Here is a 17,370-nt window from a genome sequence, read left to right as displayed (position 1 = left end):
TCTAAATACAATCCTGATAGCAGTACAGTAGCTATTAAGCTAAATATATATCTCATGAATAGAAATTAATTAAATGTAACTATGCTAAACCAAATCCGACAGCCATTCTATGGGCAACGACGTCACATTTGACCTATAGCCCTTCGTTCGTGTAGCTATGACGTGGTCAAACTACCTTTACGTTTTGTTACTCCCTGAGAACTGGCGATGACGGTAGTTCCACAAATAGAGCAGGTGAACTGCGTCGATACAAATCTACTTTGACTTTGACGCAACAAAGTCTTAAGGTTAGATTCTATTCAAGTGGCGATTAGTATTTTTCTTGCTAAGGTAAACAAAATTAGACTTATTTTACTTGAAGGAAACTTTCCGTTCTAATCTATGCAGTAAAATGCATATTTTACTCGAAATTGCCTAAATTTTTAATATGTTTATCGCGACGTAAATTTCGAATTTGGTAATACAATCACATCCAATCACACTTAGTTTAGTTCTAGTTAGTTCCTATGTCTGCAAAATTAAACTATATGTCAACAATATACTTAGTAAATATTTTACTTAACAGAATGGACAAACAACTAGTCGATACTCTTTCTCTCTCTGTTCATCTTTCTTCCTGATAGAGAAAACTCCAAACAAAACATTATTGCAAAAAACAAATGGTAACATTAAAAGCAGCGGTGACAAACTTTACAAAACCAGCCAGTTATGAGGGTTGTTAAAGTACTCCAAACTTTTGCTTTGGAAATATAAATCCAATATTTTTTGAGTAGGTATAGAGTGGAATCATTTTCTGTTTAATTATTGTCTGCCAGTTACATTGATACTATCATTGTTGTCTTTTCTCTTCGCTATTGTTTCGCTTTTTATTTATTTATTCTTTTTAATCGTAATTAGATTTGATAGTTCAAATAGTAGGTACCTAACTAATTTCGTTCAAATGATGTAGGTATGCCGTCTATACATGTATCGATGTGTGTCTATACATGTATCGATGTTGGTTACCATAATAACACATTTATTATGGTAACCAACTTATTCACTGCTTTTATGTCCGTTTTTTTTATTGGTGTTATATTTTATACAAGTAAGAAATTATACCCAAACTTGCTATTAGTAAGATTGAAAAAACTCAAACTTTTAATTAAATAGAACACTGCAAACTATATCATGCAAAATGTCTTAACTTCATGAGTAGCAAAACTTTTTTCTTGTGACCTTATGCGAAACTCGTTCTTATATTATTCAAGAAGGTTAGGTATTACACGACCCTTTTGCCCTACTCTCATTTGGGCAATAGAAACAAGAGGGTTTCACGTGACACGGGTACAAAATGGTATAATTATGGCAAATGAAGCTGCTAAGTTATAGTCTCACTCATACAAGCTTGAGCGAAGAAAAAATGTAGAATTAAACATTTCTTGCTGCACGTATTTTCATTTTTCTGGAAAAAACCCTTTTGTAATAAAATACTTGAACATGAATATTTCGCTTCATTCGGAATTAGAGGATCGCCAATTTGACTATTTTTTGTTGAAATTCTAGAACATATACTTCCAAATAAAAATATTGGTTATTTACGGCGTTGTGTAGTCGCTACTAAAATGAGATGGAGATTATCATCCACTTATTCAGAAATTATAGTACTATAATTTCTGTATAAAAAATAATAATATATACTATATATATATTATATCATTTAATGGCTAGTGGCTAAATGTAACATTTATTGCAAATACGCAGACTTGCGTGATATAAAAGATTCCTAATGGTGTGTCATAAAGAATGAATGTAACGATAATGGTAACATTCCATTTGTGCCAAAGTTAGATAACCCAGAAAAACTTCGAGGTTTTTCAGCTCAAATATAAGTGTTTTCCTTTTACGAAACTTTTTTCTCAAATATTCAATTTTATTTTAGGTGCTCAAGCTTCATACATAAAGAAGTAATGAAGTAGCACATCCATACTAATATTCTGTCTATCTGTCTGTTACGCTTTCACTTCTAAAGCCTGGACCGATTTTGATGCATGTAGTTAAAGGCCCCCGATCAAACATAGGCTTTTTTTTCGAAATCCCCAAATGATTATTATGATGGGTGACAGTTTGTATGAAAATCTTTTAAAGCGCTTTTTCAAAGCTAGTTTATGATAACGACGGATGAAATGGGAACTAAAATTATTTCTCTCGATCCACTCTAGTAAATTATGAATATAAATTACTAATAAAAATTTAGACTTTAGAATAATGTCAAAACATCTGTGGTCACAGTCACATTAGTTCTTGAATTTTCCGAGGTCTGTAGACTCAAATGCCCGTGAAATATTAGGTCCTTACATATGAAATTGGCGTTTTGTTGTACTGGCCACTTTAATCACAAATTTCTCCTCTTTGGTTAGGAATTCCAAATTCAAATTTATACAGCTATTTACACATGTACTTGTGTTTCGTTAACCGTCATTCATTTGTGGTATTTTTTTCTTCTAATTTTTCTGTTTGCGTCACTCATTTTACAAAATGGAAAACTTGAAATATCGCGTTATCTACGAATACAAGTTCCACCGTGGCACCAGTGCTGCGGAAACGGCTCGAAGGGTTAATTATGTGTCGTTCATTACAGTTTTCTCAAATCTGGCCGGACGATTACGGCAGACGTCTATTGTTAGCAATTGCAAACTATGATGGAAAAGCTGCTAAATAACCGAGGCTGGTCAATCGCTGCACGCCTTTGCTGCTTCACGACAATGCTCGACCACACATTGCACAACAGACGACTACCAAATTAGAGGAACATCCACCGTACTCTCCGGACCTTGTTCCAACAGATTACCATTTTTTTCGAAATTTGGATAACTTCCTCCAAGGGAAAAAAAACAACTCTGATAGGGCAGTCCAAACCGCCTTCAAAGATTTTATTGATTCCCGTCCGAATGGTTTTTTTAGTAAAGGGATCAATGAACTACCTATGAGATGGCAAAAGTGCATAGATAATAATGATAATATTCGAAATATTCGACTTTTTGTTCCTCCTATATCAAACACCAATTTCATATGTAAGGACCTAATATTACCGGTCATCACGACCGGTCGAACCCTCATTACCTCCTAACTTACAGATAATGCTGAATAACCAATGTGTATTTGATTAATGAACTTCCTTTGTTGCTTCAAGTAAAGCTTAAACATAATATCTGATTATTACTCTTTTCGGTATCAAAATGTATCCTTTTTTGTTCTTTTCTTTTACCGTTCACCTCTCATTGACGTATCAATATTGAAAAATTCTTGATGCTTAATTATACCTTTTCAATGCGACCATCGGCGGTGGTGGTGTAATGGTTAAGAAGCCCGCCTGTTGATCGAAAGGTCGAATCGAATCGAATAGAATCGAAGGGTTCGAATCCTACTCGTGCCACATGAGTTTGTATATCAATCTGTCTGTATATAGTAGTTTTCATAGACCACCACTTGCTTCCGGTGAAGGAAAACATCGTGAGGAAACCTGCACAGGGGTTGATTATTAACTTGTGTGTGAAATGGAGAATGCAATGGAAAACCACTATTAATGGAATAATGATAAGAAAGTTGTTGTGTGTGTTTCGTTCCACGTAATGACCACGTAATCCCAGGAGGAATACGACTATGAAGAGAATACGACCATCTAGAACTAACGCGAAATGAAACTCATTATAAGTTACATCACATCAAGACGGTCCTTCATAATAATAGTTCTATAATAGCTTCATCAAACTAGAATTTAATTCTCAGATTTAAATTCAAAAACGCACTGAATTTGTACTTAGTCAACTGTGGGACTAACATAGGGATTATTCCAAGTTGTTCGTCAGCTGAATCGGAGCTGAGCATGTGGTACTCACTAAGGATTAAGGACAGCATAAGGACGTCACTTGTTCAACCCTGGATATATTCTGTTGGCTTGCTTGTATAACGTGACTCGTACAAAATTTATGAGATTCGTGACCATAAAATTTTCACACCAATAACGAGCTTATATTTATGTATCACATGGGCCGGTGTATGAATTATTCAGATACGTAATAGAAATTTTGTGTCGCGTAAAATTTTCGTTTTCTCGGAAGTTCGCGAAAAGCCTTGCTTGATCCAGACGGGATTCAAACGAAATTATTTGAACTTTCTTTGGACTTTGCACCTATGGTTTCGAGAAAATAATGTTTGTTTTTTTATTAACATACATCAAGATGTATGATCTTTTTTTACCCTGAATATACTTACTTACAAACGTTTATAATTAACTTTTTGATAAAATTCATGGATCCTATTATATTTTATACTAGATGTTGCCCGAGGCTTCCTGAGGATTGCAATCTTGGATAATTTACTTGCTAATGGTGAAAGCATTTATGAAATCGGTTCGGTAGTTTTGGAGATTACCCGACTCAAACATACAAACTCAAAAACTCTTTATAATAATAGTATAGATTATTTACTTGGGTTTGATTGAAGATGGTTGTCCAAAAAAGACAATTTATACGCAGGTAAATATCAAAACTTGTATGTGAAAGTTAGATACATTTACAAATACGCACATCATATCTCAAACGGACAATATGATAAATGGTGATTGCTAAATAGACACTTGACGTGTATAGTATCGGTGAGCATGCAACGATTAATGCTTTAAAAAAATTCTGGACATGGGTGATATTGCACATTTATGTGCATTTTAAAGATTTACACTTATTTCGCATCAGATTCCATCAGAGCCATTCCTACAATAACGCAGAAATTGTATGGAAGTTTGACGTACATTGCCGTACTTTAATATCAAAACCTATAAACAAACAACGAAGCGCAGCGGAGAACGTGCTATGTAGTCGCAACGACACAAGACGACGCGCGATGGAGCAATGGGGCTTAGGGCCTTATCACACTGAAGTTAAACTATCTAGATTCAATTTGATTACCTCTGCCGTAAATGTACGAAACCTGTCCCAAACCAAATAGAGTGGGAGAAAGAGTAAATGAAGAAGAGTCCTAATGCTAACTCTCTTTGAAATTTAAAACTTTAATTCTTATAATCGTACTAATAGGTAGTATAAATAGGCACTGGACCGAGAAAGTTATATGAGATGTTTTTCTAAGCATCCATATTTTTATCTTTTGTGAATAAGATTACACATCGAGGCGTATAAATAAATCAGTCTGTATTTCTTTCTAATTGCACTCAGATTTAACGACTGCTCATGCAACGGTCTGGTTTCACTAAAATTAGAGCGGAAGATTACCAACAGGATTCTTACATATTTTAATTGGAAATATAATACTATCCGGCTTATTGCAATGATTGCCTTGTTTGTTAGTGGTAGAATTATTGTGAAACTCCACATTAACTTATTTCGTTTTTATTAAAAATTCAAAGATAAAATATTTGTTAATATACGTACTCGGAGACAAGGTACGGTGAAGTTTGTTGTGCCGATTCTTCTTCATCTGAGCTTTGGTAGTCGGAGGTAGACTAATCATCCTAAGTTGAAAAAATAGTTTTAATATTTTTTAACCATAACTTAGTTTTTAAGCCAATTATAAGATGTTGTTAATATTTAATACTTATTTTAATGTGTTCATGTAACCGATCTACGTTCGTGCTAATCCTCACCGAAAAAACATGCGAACGAACTAATTAATTTCGTAAACGGAAAGGAAATGGCGCACATGAGCATGGAGGAAAATAAATTATACGCACCTTAAATATACTTGCAACTGTTTACTACACGTTGCGACTACACGCGATGTGGGGTCCGTACATATGCCAGGCAAAACTTGGCCAACTATCGGTATAACCATATTCTAATGGAATTGAAGCTAATGAAGGTATAACATAGAAGGTATTTAGAGCAAATTTAGTATAGTAGGTACGAGTTAGGTACCACGAAGGAATAAGTTTATACAAAAATGTCATTTTTGACACAATCTTTTATTTTTGTCAGAGAGATCTTATTGCATTAAATGCGTGACAAAATGTTAGCAATCGGTTGAAAACTGAGTTGCAAGTTTCTACCCGAGACAAAAAGCTTGTAAAATAGTTTCCTCTCTATGATCTATGCTGATAAACTTATCTACTCAAATGACACAACATTAATGGTAGGTAGTAAATAAACGGACATACATTCATATATTCTAAACAATAAAGGGACCTTTTAATTTTACTTCGGGTTTTATATTTAGACTCACGATGGCGACAACAACCAAAACAACCACGCTTTCCTGCGACTCCAAACAAATCGACGGCAATCCATGGCTTCCTTATAAAAAGTTACACAAACACACCCACACAAACAAACAGAAAATCAGAGTCTAAAAATACGTAAAATTTTCACGAATTCTAGCATGTGACAAGTCCTAAAATAGATGAACCCTAAATAGCCACCTTTTATACTGAAAAAGGAAAATCCCCAGTATAATTATACGTGCGAGTTTGTTTGTTGGTTACCTTTTCACGCTTTACCTACTTAACCAATCTACTTGAAATGTTTCATCCATGTATTTAAATAAAAGTACGGAAAAGGACAGGCTACTTTACATTCCGGGATTTTCCGTGGAAAATTCACACTTGCGGAGCCTCGTAGAAGCTAGTGAAATAACGAAAGCACATAAAGATAACATGAGTAAATAACAGTAAATATTAGTTACGTTTGTTGACCATAAATAATGGAAAAATCGAAAGAAAAAGAGATTTTACGTCTCTGACATGTGTAACATCAAAATTGATAGATTACCTATCTTGGACTTAATGATATCATTATAACATCGATCAATTTATTTGTCAACTGGATGAGATCTCCCTTATACTGATACTTGCAAGTTTACATCATAACTTCCTGTGCTATTTTTTCCTTTTACATCGCATGGAAGTATTCACCTATTGTTTGAATACATATATAAGTATTAGGTACTATTTCTACGTACTTTTGTGTTAATACTATAAATATGAAAAAATAGCTAGTTTTGGACAATAGTTATAGCATAGCTAGTTTTGGACAACAATTTGGGCGGTGCGGTTTAAGATGCGCCTTATACGAGTATTGATGACATTTTGTCGAAAATTTGTACATGATTTGAAGTAGCTGAGAGCAAAACCAAGAGGCACGGCACATACGAGTATTTCAGTAACTTATTAAAAATGTACATAATTGTGCATGTAGCGGGCGGTGGGATGACGTCACGAGCTTCGTCGGGAACCATTAGCGTTTCATATGAAATCTGGAGAATATAAAACAGAATCCCAACTCTCTCACTGAATGTTTATCGCTTAAAGGTCATAATGACTTAACTAGCGACAATCCACGATACTCAAGCTGAATGCTGTATGTATGTTTTATCGAAAATAAGTTTAAAAAAAAAACTTTTATTGTTATCAGGAAAATTCGTGAAACTGTTGGAGTTCCCTCATTTGGAGACGACCTTTACCCAATGTGGGAATGGTGCATCTAGGATTCACACTTAACCAGTCAAATGAGTATTCTAAATTAAACCTTAAACTCTCCAAAATAAAGTCTCGACATTGGAATGCGTATTACCTCAATGAACGACAGATATGTTATATCTGTAACATGTCGCCTGTAAACGTGGCGAATGCGTCAGCTGGTGTGGCGTGTTTACAACAATTTTATGGTTGTAATTAGACGTTGGTGGCCGACGGTGGACGGCGGCGGTGACGTCTACAATGATCTGTTCTATTCTACTGCTTTTATTTTGCTGGACTTGGCAAAGTCTGTCTTATAATCTCAAAGACCTTAAAGTAGTAAAGAGACCTTAAAGTAGTAAGAGTCTCAAAGACCTTAAAGAAGTATGTTTAGGTTACTGCACTAGAGACGATTAATTAGTAGCTGTATTAAATCTTATAACTAATCTGATTGGAAAATATACACTAAATGCAATTGCTAAAATAGTTTATAAAACATAAGGTGAAATAACAAATACATAAACGGAACGCTGTTTCATACCTCTAACCTTACCTTGATAATAATTTCCAATTAACACTTCATAAACTGTACAGTAAAAGATTGTAGTTATGACTATTATGGTCGAAATCGTGTTGGTATAGCACAGTTTTTAGGTCAATATAATTTATATTTGTAAAAAGCATGAAAGTAATATTTATACTCTATCAATCAATTTGCTAATTAAACTTATAACTGTGCAAGTTTCCGTTTATGAACACTGAAAGGGACTTATTGAGTCCATTCGGGGATACTCACGAAATATATCGAAAAAAAGCCCCTGTTGCAAGTAATATAGAAAAGATTTCTATCAACTTATATTCCATAATATAAGTTAAAAAACAAAAACGTATATTGTCGTCTCTTTTTGCAAAAAATCTCGAACATGATGTGAATGATAATTGACAATGTTTTAATACTTAGATGAAAATTTTACAAACCTTTTGCTCTGTCCAGCATATTATCACTATGGACATCGTTACGCCACGGCCACTCGCAAGCCACCAAGTTCAGGGAGCTGGCATGGCCGTCGCCGGGCGCCCACCCAACTTTCCAGCGTTTTATAATAACACTAACATTTTTCACGCGATTGCGTCAATGATCAAGTGAAACTCGCGATATTTGCGTCGGAAAATCTATTTTTAGTATGGCTTGGCAGAAAGTCTACTCACCGACTTTATTTTAGAAATAAGGAAGGTAAATAACATAGTATTCGCTGAACTACTCTATATTGATGAGCGCTATGTTTTGTTTGCACGAAGTACGGATTTGATTGAATGCGCTTCGACTATTTTCAGCATTCAGCGCTGAGGTTAAACGAATATTTATAATCGGATTCGTCACTGGAATCGAAATCGAATGTTTTGTTAAAGGTAAGCAACGATCGAGTGCTGCGAATGAAATATTTACATAAGAATATTTTCGGTATACTCGACGGGCGTCACTATCCTTCAACATATGAAAGCAATTACTCGTATTTTCGATGAAATGACGCATGGCCCCGATGAGATTTCTCATGAGAGACAAATTGGGAAAGGCCGATTTATTAATATCCTATAAATAGGAGAAAAACCGGGTATTGATTATCTCGTCGATGTCGCCAAATATTAATTAGCAGTTGGCTAACCGCTGTATTCATACTTCGTCATATTGCTGTGTCATAGTTGCGGAATGCCACAAAAAGGTCTTTTGTTCTCTCACACAAAATGATTATTATAATAACTCGATGATGTAAATGGTTGTGCCATAATGTAAGAAAAACTTATACAAATAAACGGGTACCTCACTCTTAAGAGTCGTTGTCATTGAAGAGCCTTCATTCTACTTAATCATTCATTTTATTTAAGCAAAACTGTAGGTAAGTTGGAAGTTGACTGTGGTTTTATCGGCTCTCCGTTAGCTCTCTCGAATCTAAACCGGGATTTGAAACCGCAGCACTCGAGCTGAATAATAGTGAACATTTCTTTGTCTATTTTGCACTGGTCTCGTATTTTAAATTTATGAATGAACTCTTATATATGTAATTATGAATGTAATTTTTTTCCAATTTCCAAAAAGATGAAACACGAAGTTTTTATTTTTGTTAGATGATTATAAAAAACAGTGTGAAAGTATGATTTAATTATACTCAGGATTAAGGAATAAATCAAAAGAACAGAATATTGGAATATGCTAGAAATCAAGATTTATGTAAGATGTAAGGTAACCTCTGTAGTACTTACTGCTATGAAAAGCCAAAATACGGGATTTCGGTCATGAACTTTAAGTAGTAGGTGAAGCAAGTTGTTGACCTAACGGTGGCCTAGAAGTGGCCAAAGAAACGACTGGTTCGATGCCCAGACGATATAATTATGTCAAAGATTCACACATGTAGTTACACATTACATATATACATATAGTTAAGTAGATTGTGTAGGAGAGAAGAGGATATAAAAAGTCTAACGCTCAATTTAGGGTTAAAGTCGATTCGCTATAACTTTCAGACTGTCATGAAAATAAATATATATGGAACTTCCAAATAGGTATGCCTGTGACAAACTCACTTAAGTCCTCACATTTTACACTCAATCATATTGGTGATGATGATGTAGAAATATACGAATATAATTAACTAATTTTTAGACTCATGTAGGTGGAGGTAATGACGTAAGCAATCCTCTTACGGATTCCAGCTGAGGTAAGCGCTCCACCTACATGATATTTGCGGTATTTTGGTCTAAAATCATTCTGTTTGTTTTCTTATTGAAATAGACGCCATAGTCATATATTACAGATAGATACTCCCAAAACGGCCACCATATTGCCTAAAATTGATTTTAAATCAACTCGTCAGCACAGCACATTCATTTAAATTTAGTCTTACCAATTTTCCAAATTACGGGGGAATCTATGAGGCGGAATACACATAATTTTAAATTCTTCTACATAGTTAATGCAAAATAGTAAAGTCATTTCTGCACATGCACGTACACACGGTTACTCCGACCCCTCGCATTTTAGAGCGCTCTGCCGCACTAAGCCACCACTGTGAAGTGCGTCACTTCAACTTACGTGTAAGCAGGCACTAAGTGGGCTTGCAGTTCCATAGATATGAATTTAAAATTTGGGTGTAATATGACTCCGCTTATTCTTTTGAGAAATTGGTTTACTTAAAATTTCCACAAAGACGCCTCAAGACGGAAGTTGTAATCATAACAATTAAACTTTTTAAGTATCTAACAGTAGTCTTTAACAACTTTATAATCTCGCTCAATCGCGAGAACATTCAACCCCTTCTAATAACATAATTACACTGTTTTGTTGTGTATTAAATTCCGATTTATTACGTACAACTATGTCACAGATTATCATCTGTGTACCTACTTCCAGTAACTATGTTTACTTCTTCGTTACCCACACACAGGAAAAAGCGAGTTACGTGAATGAGTAATGGAATGGCGGCTTAACTTCGTCACGTGCTATTCGATGCATAAGCATAGTTGATGCATTTACCTACTGGCAATCAGACGAGTTATATACTATGCATATGTCGTTAGACTAGTGATTAGCCTGTTGCATAATATTATATAATACTAAATAGATATCCTCTGCTGTCGCAATCTAATGGTGATGATTAAAGAAGTACTAAGTTTTACTTATCGTAACATTCTAAAAATAATGTTCTTTATATTTTTAAAGACAAGATTTATTTTTCGTTTATCAGAATATAAATTATCCATATTTATAAATAGGTACGTTCTTCGCCTTTGGATTCTTTCTTTGTGTATACTCTAACTAGTGTCTATCAAATTATTTCTGATTCATCAATTAATGGATGGTAATAGAAAGAAGTTAATTAGGTTTGTTTATCTCAGTCACTCGCGTCATTATCATATACGTGATCATGCATAATCAAATAGGTACACACGTACACAGATCGTTAAGAAATCAGCTGAAGTCATTGACTCGTATCGGATCAACATATTCAGGCGTCGTCGTTGCTACAATTGACTCAAATCACAGAAGCATACTATACGTTTTAACTTTTTTATGATTGCACGCATCATTCTATATCATTCGTTCATCAGTTCAGCTACTTAAAGGAAAGGAAATTGACTTCTGTACTAGATGTCTCCATTATTTACTGTTCTAGACCATTTTTTAGCAGTCAGCTTTTTGGAGTGATCAGGTCTCGTCTCGTACCTAGTAACTACATAATACGTACAACACTCAAACAGTTGTACATAATACTATATAAGGATTCCAAATTGAATTAAAATAATAACAATAAATTAAAAATTGTCTTCATTCACATCATTTTACATACAAGCAAGCGTTATAACAATGAAATATTACTATTGATACCAAACTGCCTTGTTTTGAATGAATAATTTGCTTCTTTAATTTGTACGAATTTGTTATTGTTCATTTTAAAAACATACCCATATTTATCGGGGTTAATGACCACAACGATTAAATCCTGTCCACTGCACTGTTAATTGCTTAATTGACCTCGAATACCTATCGATACATCGCTCGATTCAAAATCGACGCATAAAAAGTCGATTATGACGTCGTGTCTAGCCCATTGTGGTTATTGCATTTACTCTGACGTAAAAATGGTTAAATATTTGCTCCAAATTTGTAAGTGCCGATCATTATAATAGTGTTTTAGACTAAAATATTGTATGTGCGAGTACGTAAATAATTACTTATATCTTTTGACGAGAAAGGTCTGTGGGTCGGAATCGCAATCAATCGATCTATTCTGACTTGTATGCAAAAAGTTTTATCGAAAATAAACAAATAAAAAATTGCCTGCTACAAATATTTTATCATCGTAACCATTGAAAGCAGCGAAAGTATGATGACATAATAGCCTAAATAAACAAGTTGCTGCTTGTTGGAATTCTCCACGAACAACAAACAGTTTGATGAAAATTTAAATTATATTACACAACGAGCCGCTGGGTTGCGTTCCGGTGACATTGTTACCTAAGCTTTGTGAATCCCTGCAAGGTACCTATGGCAGGGATTCACAAAGCTTAGGTAACTGATAATATACAACAATAATAAATAATGCTAGATACAACCAACTTAGTTTCACAGAATTTAGATAATCGAAGGTACATAGAACTATTTCCGAAATATAATGTGCTGTCAAACAGAACATTTACTTACTTTCAATGATCAACAGTTGACTGAACCAGCCAGCACTTGAAATGAAAATAATTAAAAAAACATTTATATTAAATTACAGATTGCGAGTCTTTAATCCGCAAGATGTTGGTGCTGGAGCCGATGAAGCGGTACACCATAGAGCAGATAAAGAAGCACCGCTGGATGTCGTCGGAGCCGTACGCGGCGCCGGCGGTGGCGGTTGACCCGGCGCGCAGTCCAGCCCATGCGCCCGCGCAACATGACCCTAACGAACAGGTGCTGCGGCTCATGCAGAGTCTGGGGATCGATCCTGTTAAGACTAAAGAGGTAAATACATTACAGATTGTCAATGTTTTGTCTGGATTTTGTGATTGCAACATAGAACATTACAAAAGGACCTGTAAAGATTTATTCAATCTCATACTTGGTTTTGAAGACGTCTATAAGCTGCGGTAGCCACTTTTCATTAGATCTTTCAATTTGAGTAGTCTATTGTGCTTGTGACAAATTCGAATTCACATTCCCTGGGTCAAACCGCAATTCACAATGAAATGAAATCTCTCTGTCATATATTCGTGGTTAATTTTACTTAAATCTATGTATGAATGTGGTGAGATGAATATAGTTTTGCGTTCGCAGCATCACCAGTGAAATCTTTGCCGTAACTGTTATTTATTGTTAGTTGCGCACTTCGCGCATAATACTTCTCTATAAGATCCCTATCCCCTTGTTAGAAGGTTAACAGAACAGTTAGACAAAACTAAATAACGGTTGATGCATAGGATATTTTCAAACGTTTCAGTTGTGGCTTTAAGCCCTCGCGTGTCCCATGCACTACCGTAGTATTAAGCGAGGGTTTGGGACGCATGGCTTAAAAATTAATTCTAAAAAACCCCTCATCTATTTCAGAGCCTTAGATCCAACAGCTACGACCACCACGCGGCGATTTACCTTCTCCTTCTGGAGCGACTCCGCGCAAGGGCTGCTGGTGGCGCCACTGTACCGTGCCCAGAGAGGACCAGGCCTACGAGACGGCCCTCGTCGGTCGCCGACCAGGCTTTGTCCAGGGAGGTCCAAGATGGGAGAAGAGAACATCACACGAGGTAAGATGCCGTACCTGGTTAGTTCAGTTATCTGATCCGTTTTGATAGCTTTCCAAAATCAAAAATTAAGACTTAATTTTGATTAATTCTTAATCAGATTCAGATTCGTAGTTATGAAAAATACTTCCATCAACTTGTTAATAGTTTAGTTCATATTAATCAGTTAAAACATAGTTACGAAAAGCTGATGGTTTCCCAATCAAAATTCCCAATAAAATAAAATAAATCAAAATATTTATTTTAGTTATATTATTTGTAAGGAATTACAATATTTTATTAATTAGTGTAATATTTTATTATCATTTTCAGATTACTGCACTCTGGTGACTCTCAATCAAGGGAGTACAGTAGGGCAACCCCTACACTGTCAGCTGCCCCAGCCGACTCCTCGACTGCTGAAACGCAGCGGTTACTCTCCCTTGCGGGTGTCAACATGACTGAACAGAGGCTGCTCCAGCGAAACTCCGACCCCTCGGACACGCACCGGAGCTTTCTAGTCTCTAACCTTGATGCCGCATCCAAGAACCATGAAGCAGAATCCACAAGGCTACTATCCATGAGAAATATCGACGTATCACAATCAACCCAAAGGTTAGGCTCTAAACTAAATGATATCGTCCCTACGCATAGACTGCTTTCCTCAACTTATGAACAGCAGCAGAATATACTAAAACAATCAAGCGAGGACTGCAGACGATTACTTCAACAATCAACAACTGTCGGACCTGAAACTAATAAAAGTACCAACGATGGTACCAGATTATTGACGTCCTCCAGTTTTGATTCAAAATGTGCCATCGACGGCGGAAGAAATTTGGCAATCAACGATCACAACGTGGTTGCAAATTTTCTGCAAAATTCTGCTTCAGCGACAAATTTCAACGCGGAACCCGTTAAGATGCCGAGCTCAACGACTTTCACGATGTGTTCTGAAGCAGCAAAATTAATGAATACCTTGCAACAGTCACCTTTACCATTGAAAGGAACTGTTAACTTAAGCACTAGTCCAATACCGTCACAATTAACCGATACCAAACTTAGTAGTGTTTTAGAACAACCAAAGCCATTAGAGTCAACGAGGTTAGTTTCGCAAGCACAGCAACAAGATTTAAGCCGTCTGCAAACGAGTACCCCTCCGTTCAAAGACTACATGAATCATCAACTGCCAACCTACTCATATTTGCAAAACTTGCCGCCCATTTCTAATACGAACGAAACGAATTTTTCTACAGCCACTGGTGACTTATTTCCGAATACGTTGTATAGACAAGATAGCAAATTTTCGTTGAATAGATATACAACAGGTCAGACTTTTACGCAAGGTCTCCACGGCAATGCGCCAGAAGCCACAAAATTTCAACAACAGTATTCATCTTCGACCGATGAGGGTTGCGAGACAGACATGGAGGACGTGGCGAGCGTGCCTAGCGGAGTCCAAAACAGATTGAGCTCGTGCGCTAGTTCTAGTTCCAGTAGCGGAGTTATCACTTTTTTTAACAATAAAAGCCTCAGTCAAAACCTAAGCTGTGACTCTTCACAGAGCAATTTTTCCACGTTTGAAAGTCTAGATTATCAGCTATCGGATTGCTCTAGTGAATTAGCCAGTAGCCTGCCCAGTTGCACGTCAAATGATGATAAACTAGCTTATGAAAATAGTTCATTAGTTAATACCAGCCCGATGCATCCTTGTGTTTATATATCTTCATATAATAGTAAAACTCCAGGAACTGGGTTCATCACTCGACATAATCCACTTAACTATCAAACACCTAATAAAAACTGTCCCCGCGCCATAAATCGCAGTCCCGTAGACTTTAGAGAAGGACGTCGAGCCAGCGACGGGCTCGTGGCACAGCAAGCCGCACAGTCTAACGAATCGCAAAAAAATAGTTTGGCATTCAATAGTCAACGACTAAACGAAAATTGTAAAGCAAAAGGAGTTTTAGAACTACATTTGGTCCAGAAAGAAGCGCAAAAGTTAAAAACTCAGTATCAATCTACGATTCCTGCCGAAGAAATGACTCAGAGGCAACTGCAACATAATCAGTTTGCAGCCACATTTAGCCCTCATACATATTTAGAAACAAAGAATCCTACCAAACGTATAAGTCTTCCGGAAACTTTCAATTATTCGAGTACGTCTCCGCCTATGCCAGCTAGTCCAAAAATGGTGGCTCAGTTGCAAGAACCAACGGATTTGCCGCACGGAGCTACAGTATCGCAAGTCAGCAAGCCACCTTTGCAGCAGCAATTGATGCAACACAGACTGTTTCAACAGAAGCGACAACTGCTTCAAAAGCAGATGACTCCTCCCAATATGCCGGCTCACGAGATGAGTCCTCTTCATAGCCTCGCGGTTTCCGGACTCAGCAGGAGACAAATGCTACGCCAACAGAGTTACAAAATAGCTCAACAGCAGCAAATCTTGCCTCCCCTGCCTCTGACCGAAACCGAGAACAGAGATCTTCTCGCGTTCCAAGCTATAGTAGAAGGGCCGCATCGTTCTCCGAAGCCGAAGGAGGAGGGTCAAGAGGACGTCTCAAAGTTTGCATATCAAGGGTCGATGGAGATAAGCATAATGAACAAAGACAGGTTGGGCAACGAGAACTGGTCGAACTTGCCGTCGAGCCTGCAGAGCGCGTGTCAGATCTCGGAGCTGGGGCGCGAGGCGGGCGCGGGGCGCGAGACGGCCGCGGCGGACGGCGCGTGGCCCGCGCACTGGAGCGCCGGCCTGTTCCAGCCGCAGCCCTGCTTCCAGGTATTCCAACAGATCAACTAAGTAGTATACCTACTTCACGTTACTGTAGAGCCGTAGATTGATAATGTCCACGGGAGCGAGCGGCGAGCGTTTTCGCCGATTCGGCTATTTTGACTCGGGCTAACCTACTACAAAATGCCATGCCATTTCTTCGTATAACATACATTTTTATTATGAATATAGACTGTTAAATTAGGAAGTAGTTATTTGTCGCATATTTTGCAATGCATGAAATATAAACTTAAGTAATGGCGTGGCATTGTCCTTTTTTGCACTATACTCGTAACTTATGACGACGTTAACCGAGGTCACGATAGCTGTAAAATTGTATCAAAATAATGCACGCTCCCACTGTTTGCACGCAGAGTGAGTTCATGAGTAGGTAGTTATAAACTCTCGGATTATCCCGAAGCGTCGCTAGATCAATAATTGGTCTCATTTAGTTTGTATTCGATAGGCATTAGTAACAGCATAATGTCGACGTTTTGCATAAATCACCAGTATGAATTATAGAATGCATGACAATAATTAGTGCTTTAAAAATTATTACACGGTACATATATGTATTTTATTATGTAAATTGGTTATGACTTTTGAACTTATAATTCATTACGAGTACTATGGACTACTGTCATTATTCTGAGTTACGATATTATAACAAAATTTTATTGTATGGCAGCTAATGATAACAAAAATATTTGCACTGATAACTTTAAAAAATTACTAAACTCTATTTTTGATTTTGAACATTCATTCCTAATTTATGATTAAATTCGTTAAATTGGTAAATTCGTCATTTATATTCAATTTCATGTTACATACTTGCCAAATGTATTATTAAATAGAGACTTAACACATTGCATTTTCATGTTTTGCAAGCGTAACTTCA

General features: G+C 36.5%; 1 protein-coding gene across 1 annotated transcript in view; it reads left to right on the top strand.

The window, feature by feature from the left end:
* The window catches only part of Sik2 (Salt-inducible kinase 2), a 52,236-nt gene that overhangs the window by 30,372 nt on the left and 4,494 nt on the right, over positions 1 to 17,370 (top strand). Inside the window, exons 7-9 of the mRNA XM_053752526.2 lie at positions 12,721 to 12,947; positions 13,530 to 13,723; positions 14,033 to 16,481. Of these exons, the coding sequence (XP_053608501.1) occupies positions 12,721 to 12,947; positions 13,530 to 13,723; positions 14,033 to 16,481 (2,870 nt within the window). The remainder of the gene's footprint in view (positions 1 to 12,720; positions 12,948 to 13,529; positions 13,724 to 14,032; positions 16,482 to 17,370) is intronic.

This window comes from Plodia interpunctella, chromosome 12 (assembly GCF_027563975.2).
Source record: "Plodia interpunctella isolate USDA-ARS_2022_Savannah chromosome 12, ilPloInte3.2, whole genome shotgun sequence".
NCBI classification, from domain to species: domain Eukaryota; kingdom Metazoa; phylum Arthropoda; class Insecta; order Lepidoptera; family Pyralidae; genus Plodia; species Plodia interpunctella.
The sequence above is the reverse complement of the archived record's forward strand: the minus strand, read 5'-3'. Positions and strand labels throughout refer to the sequence as shown.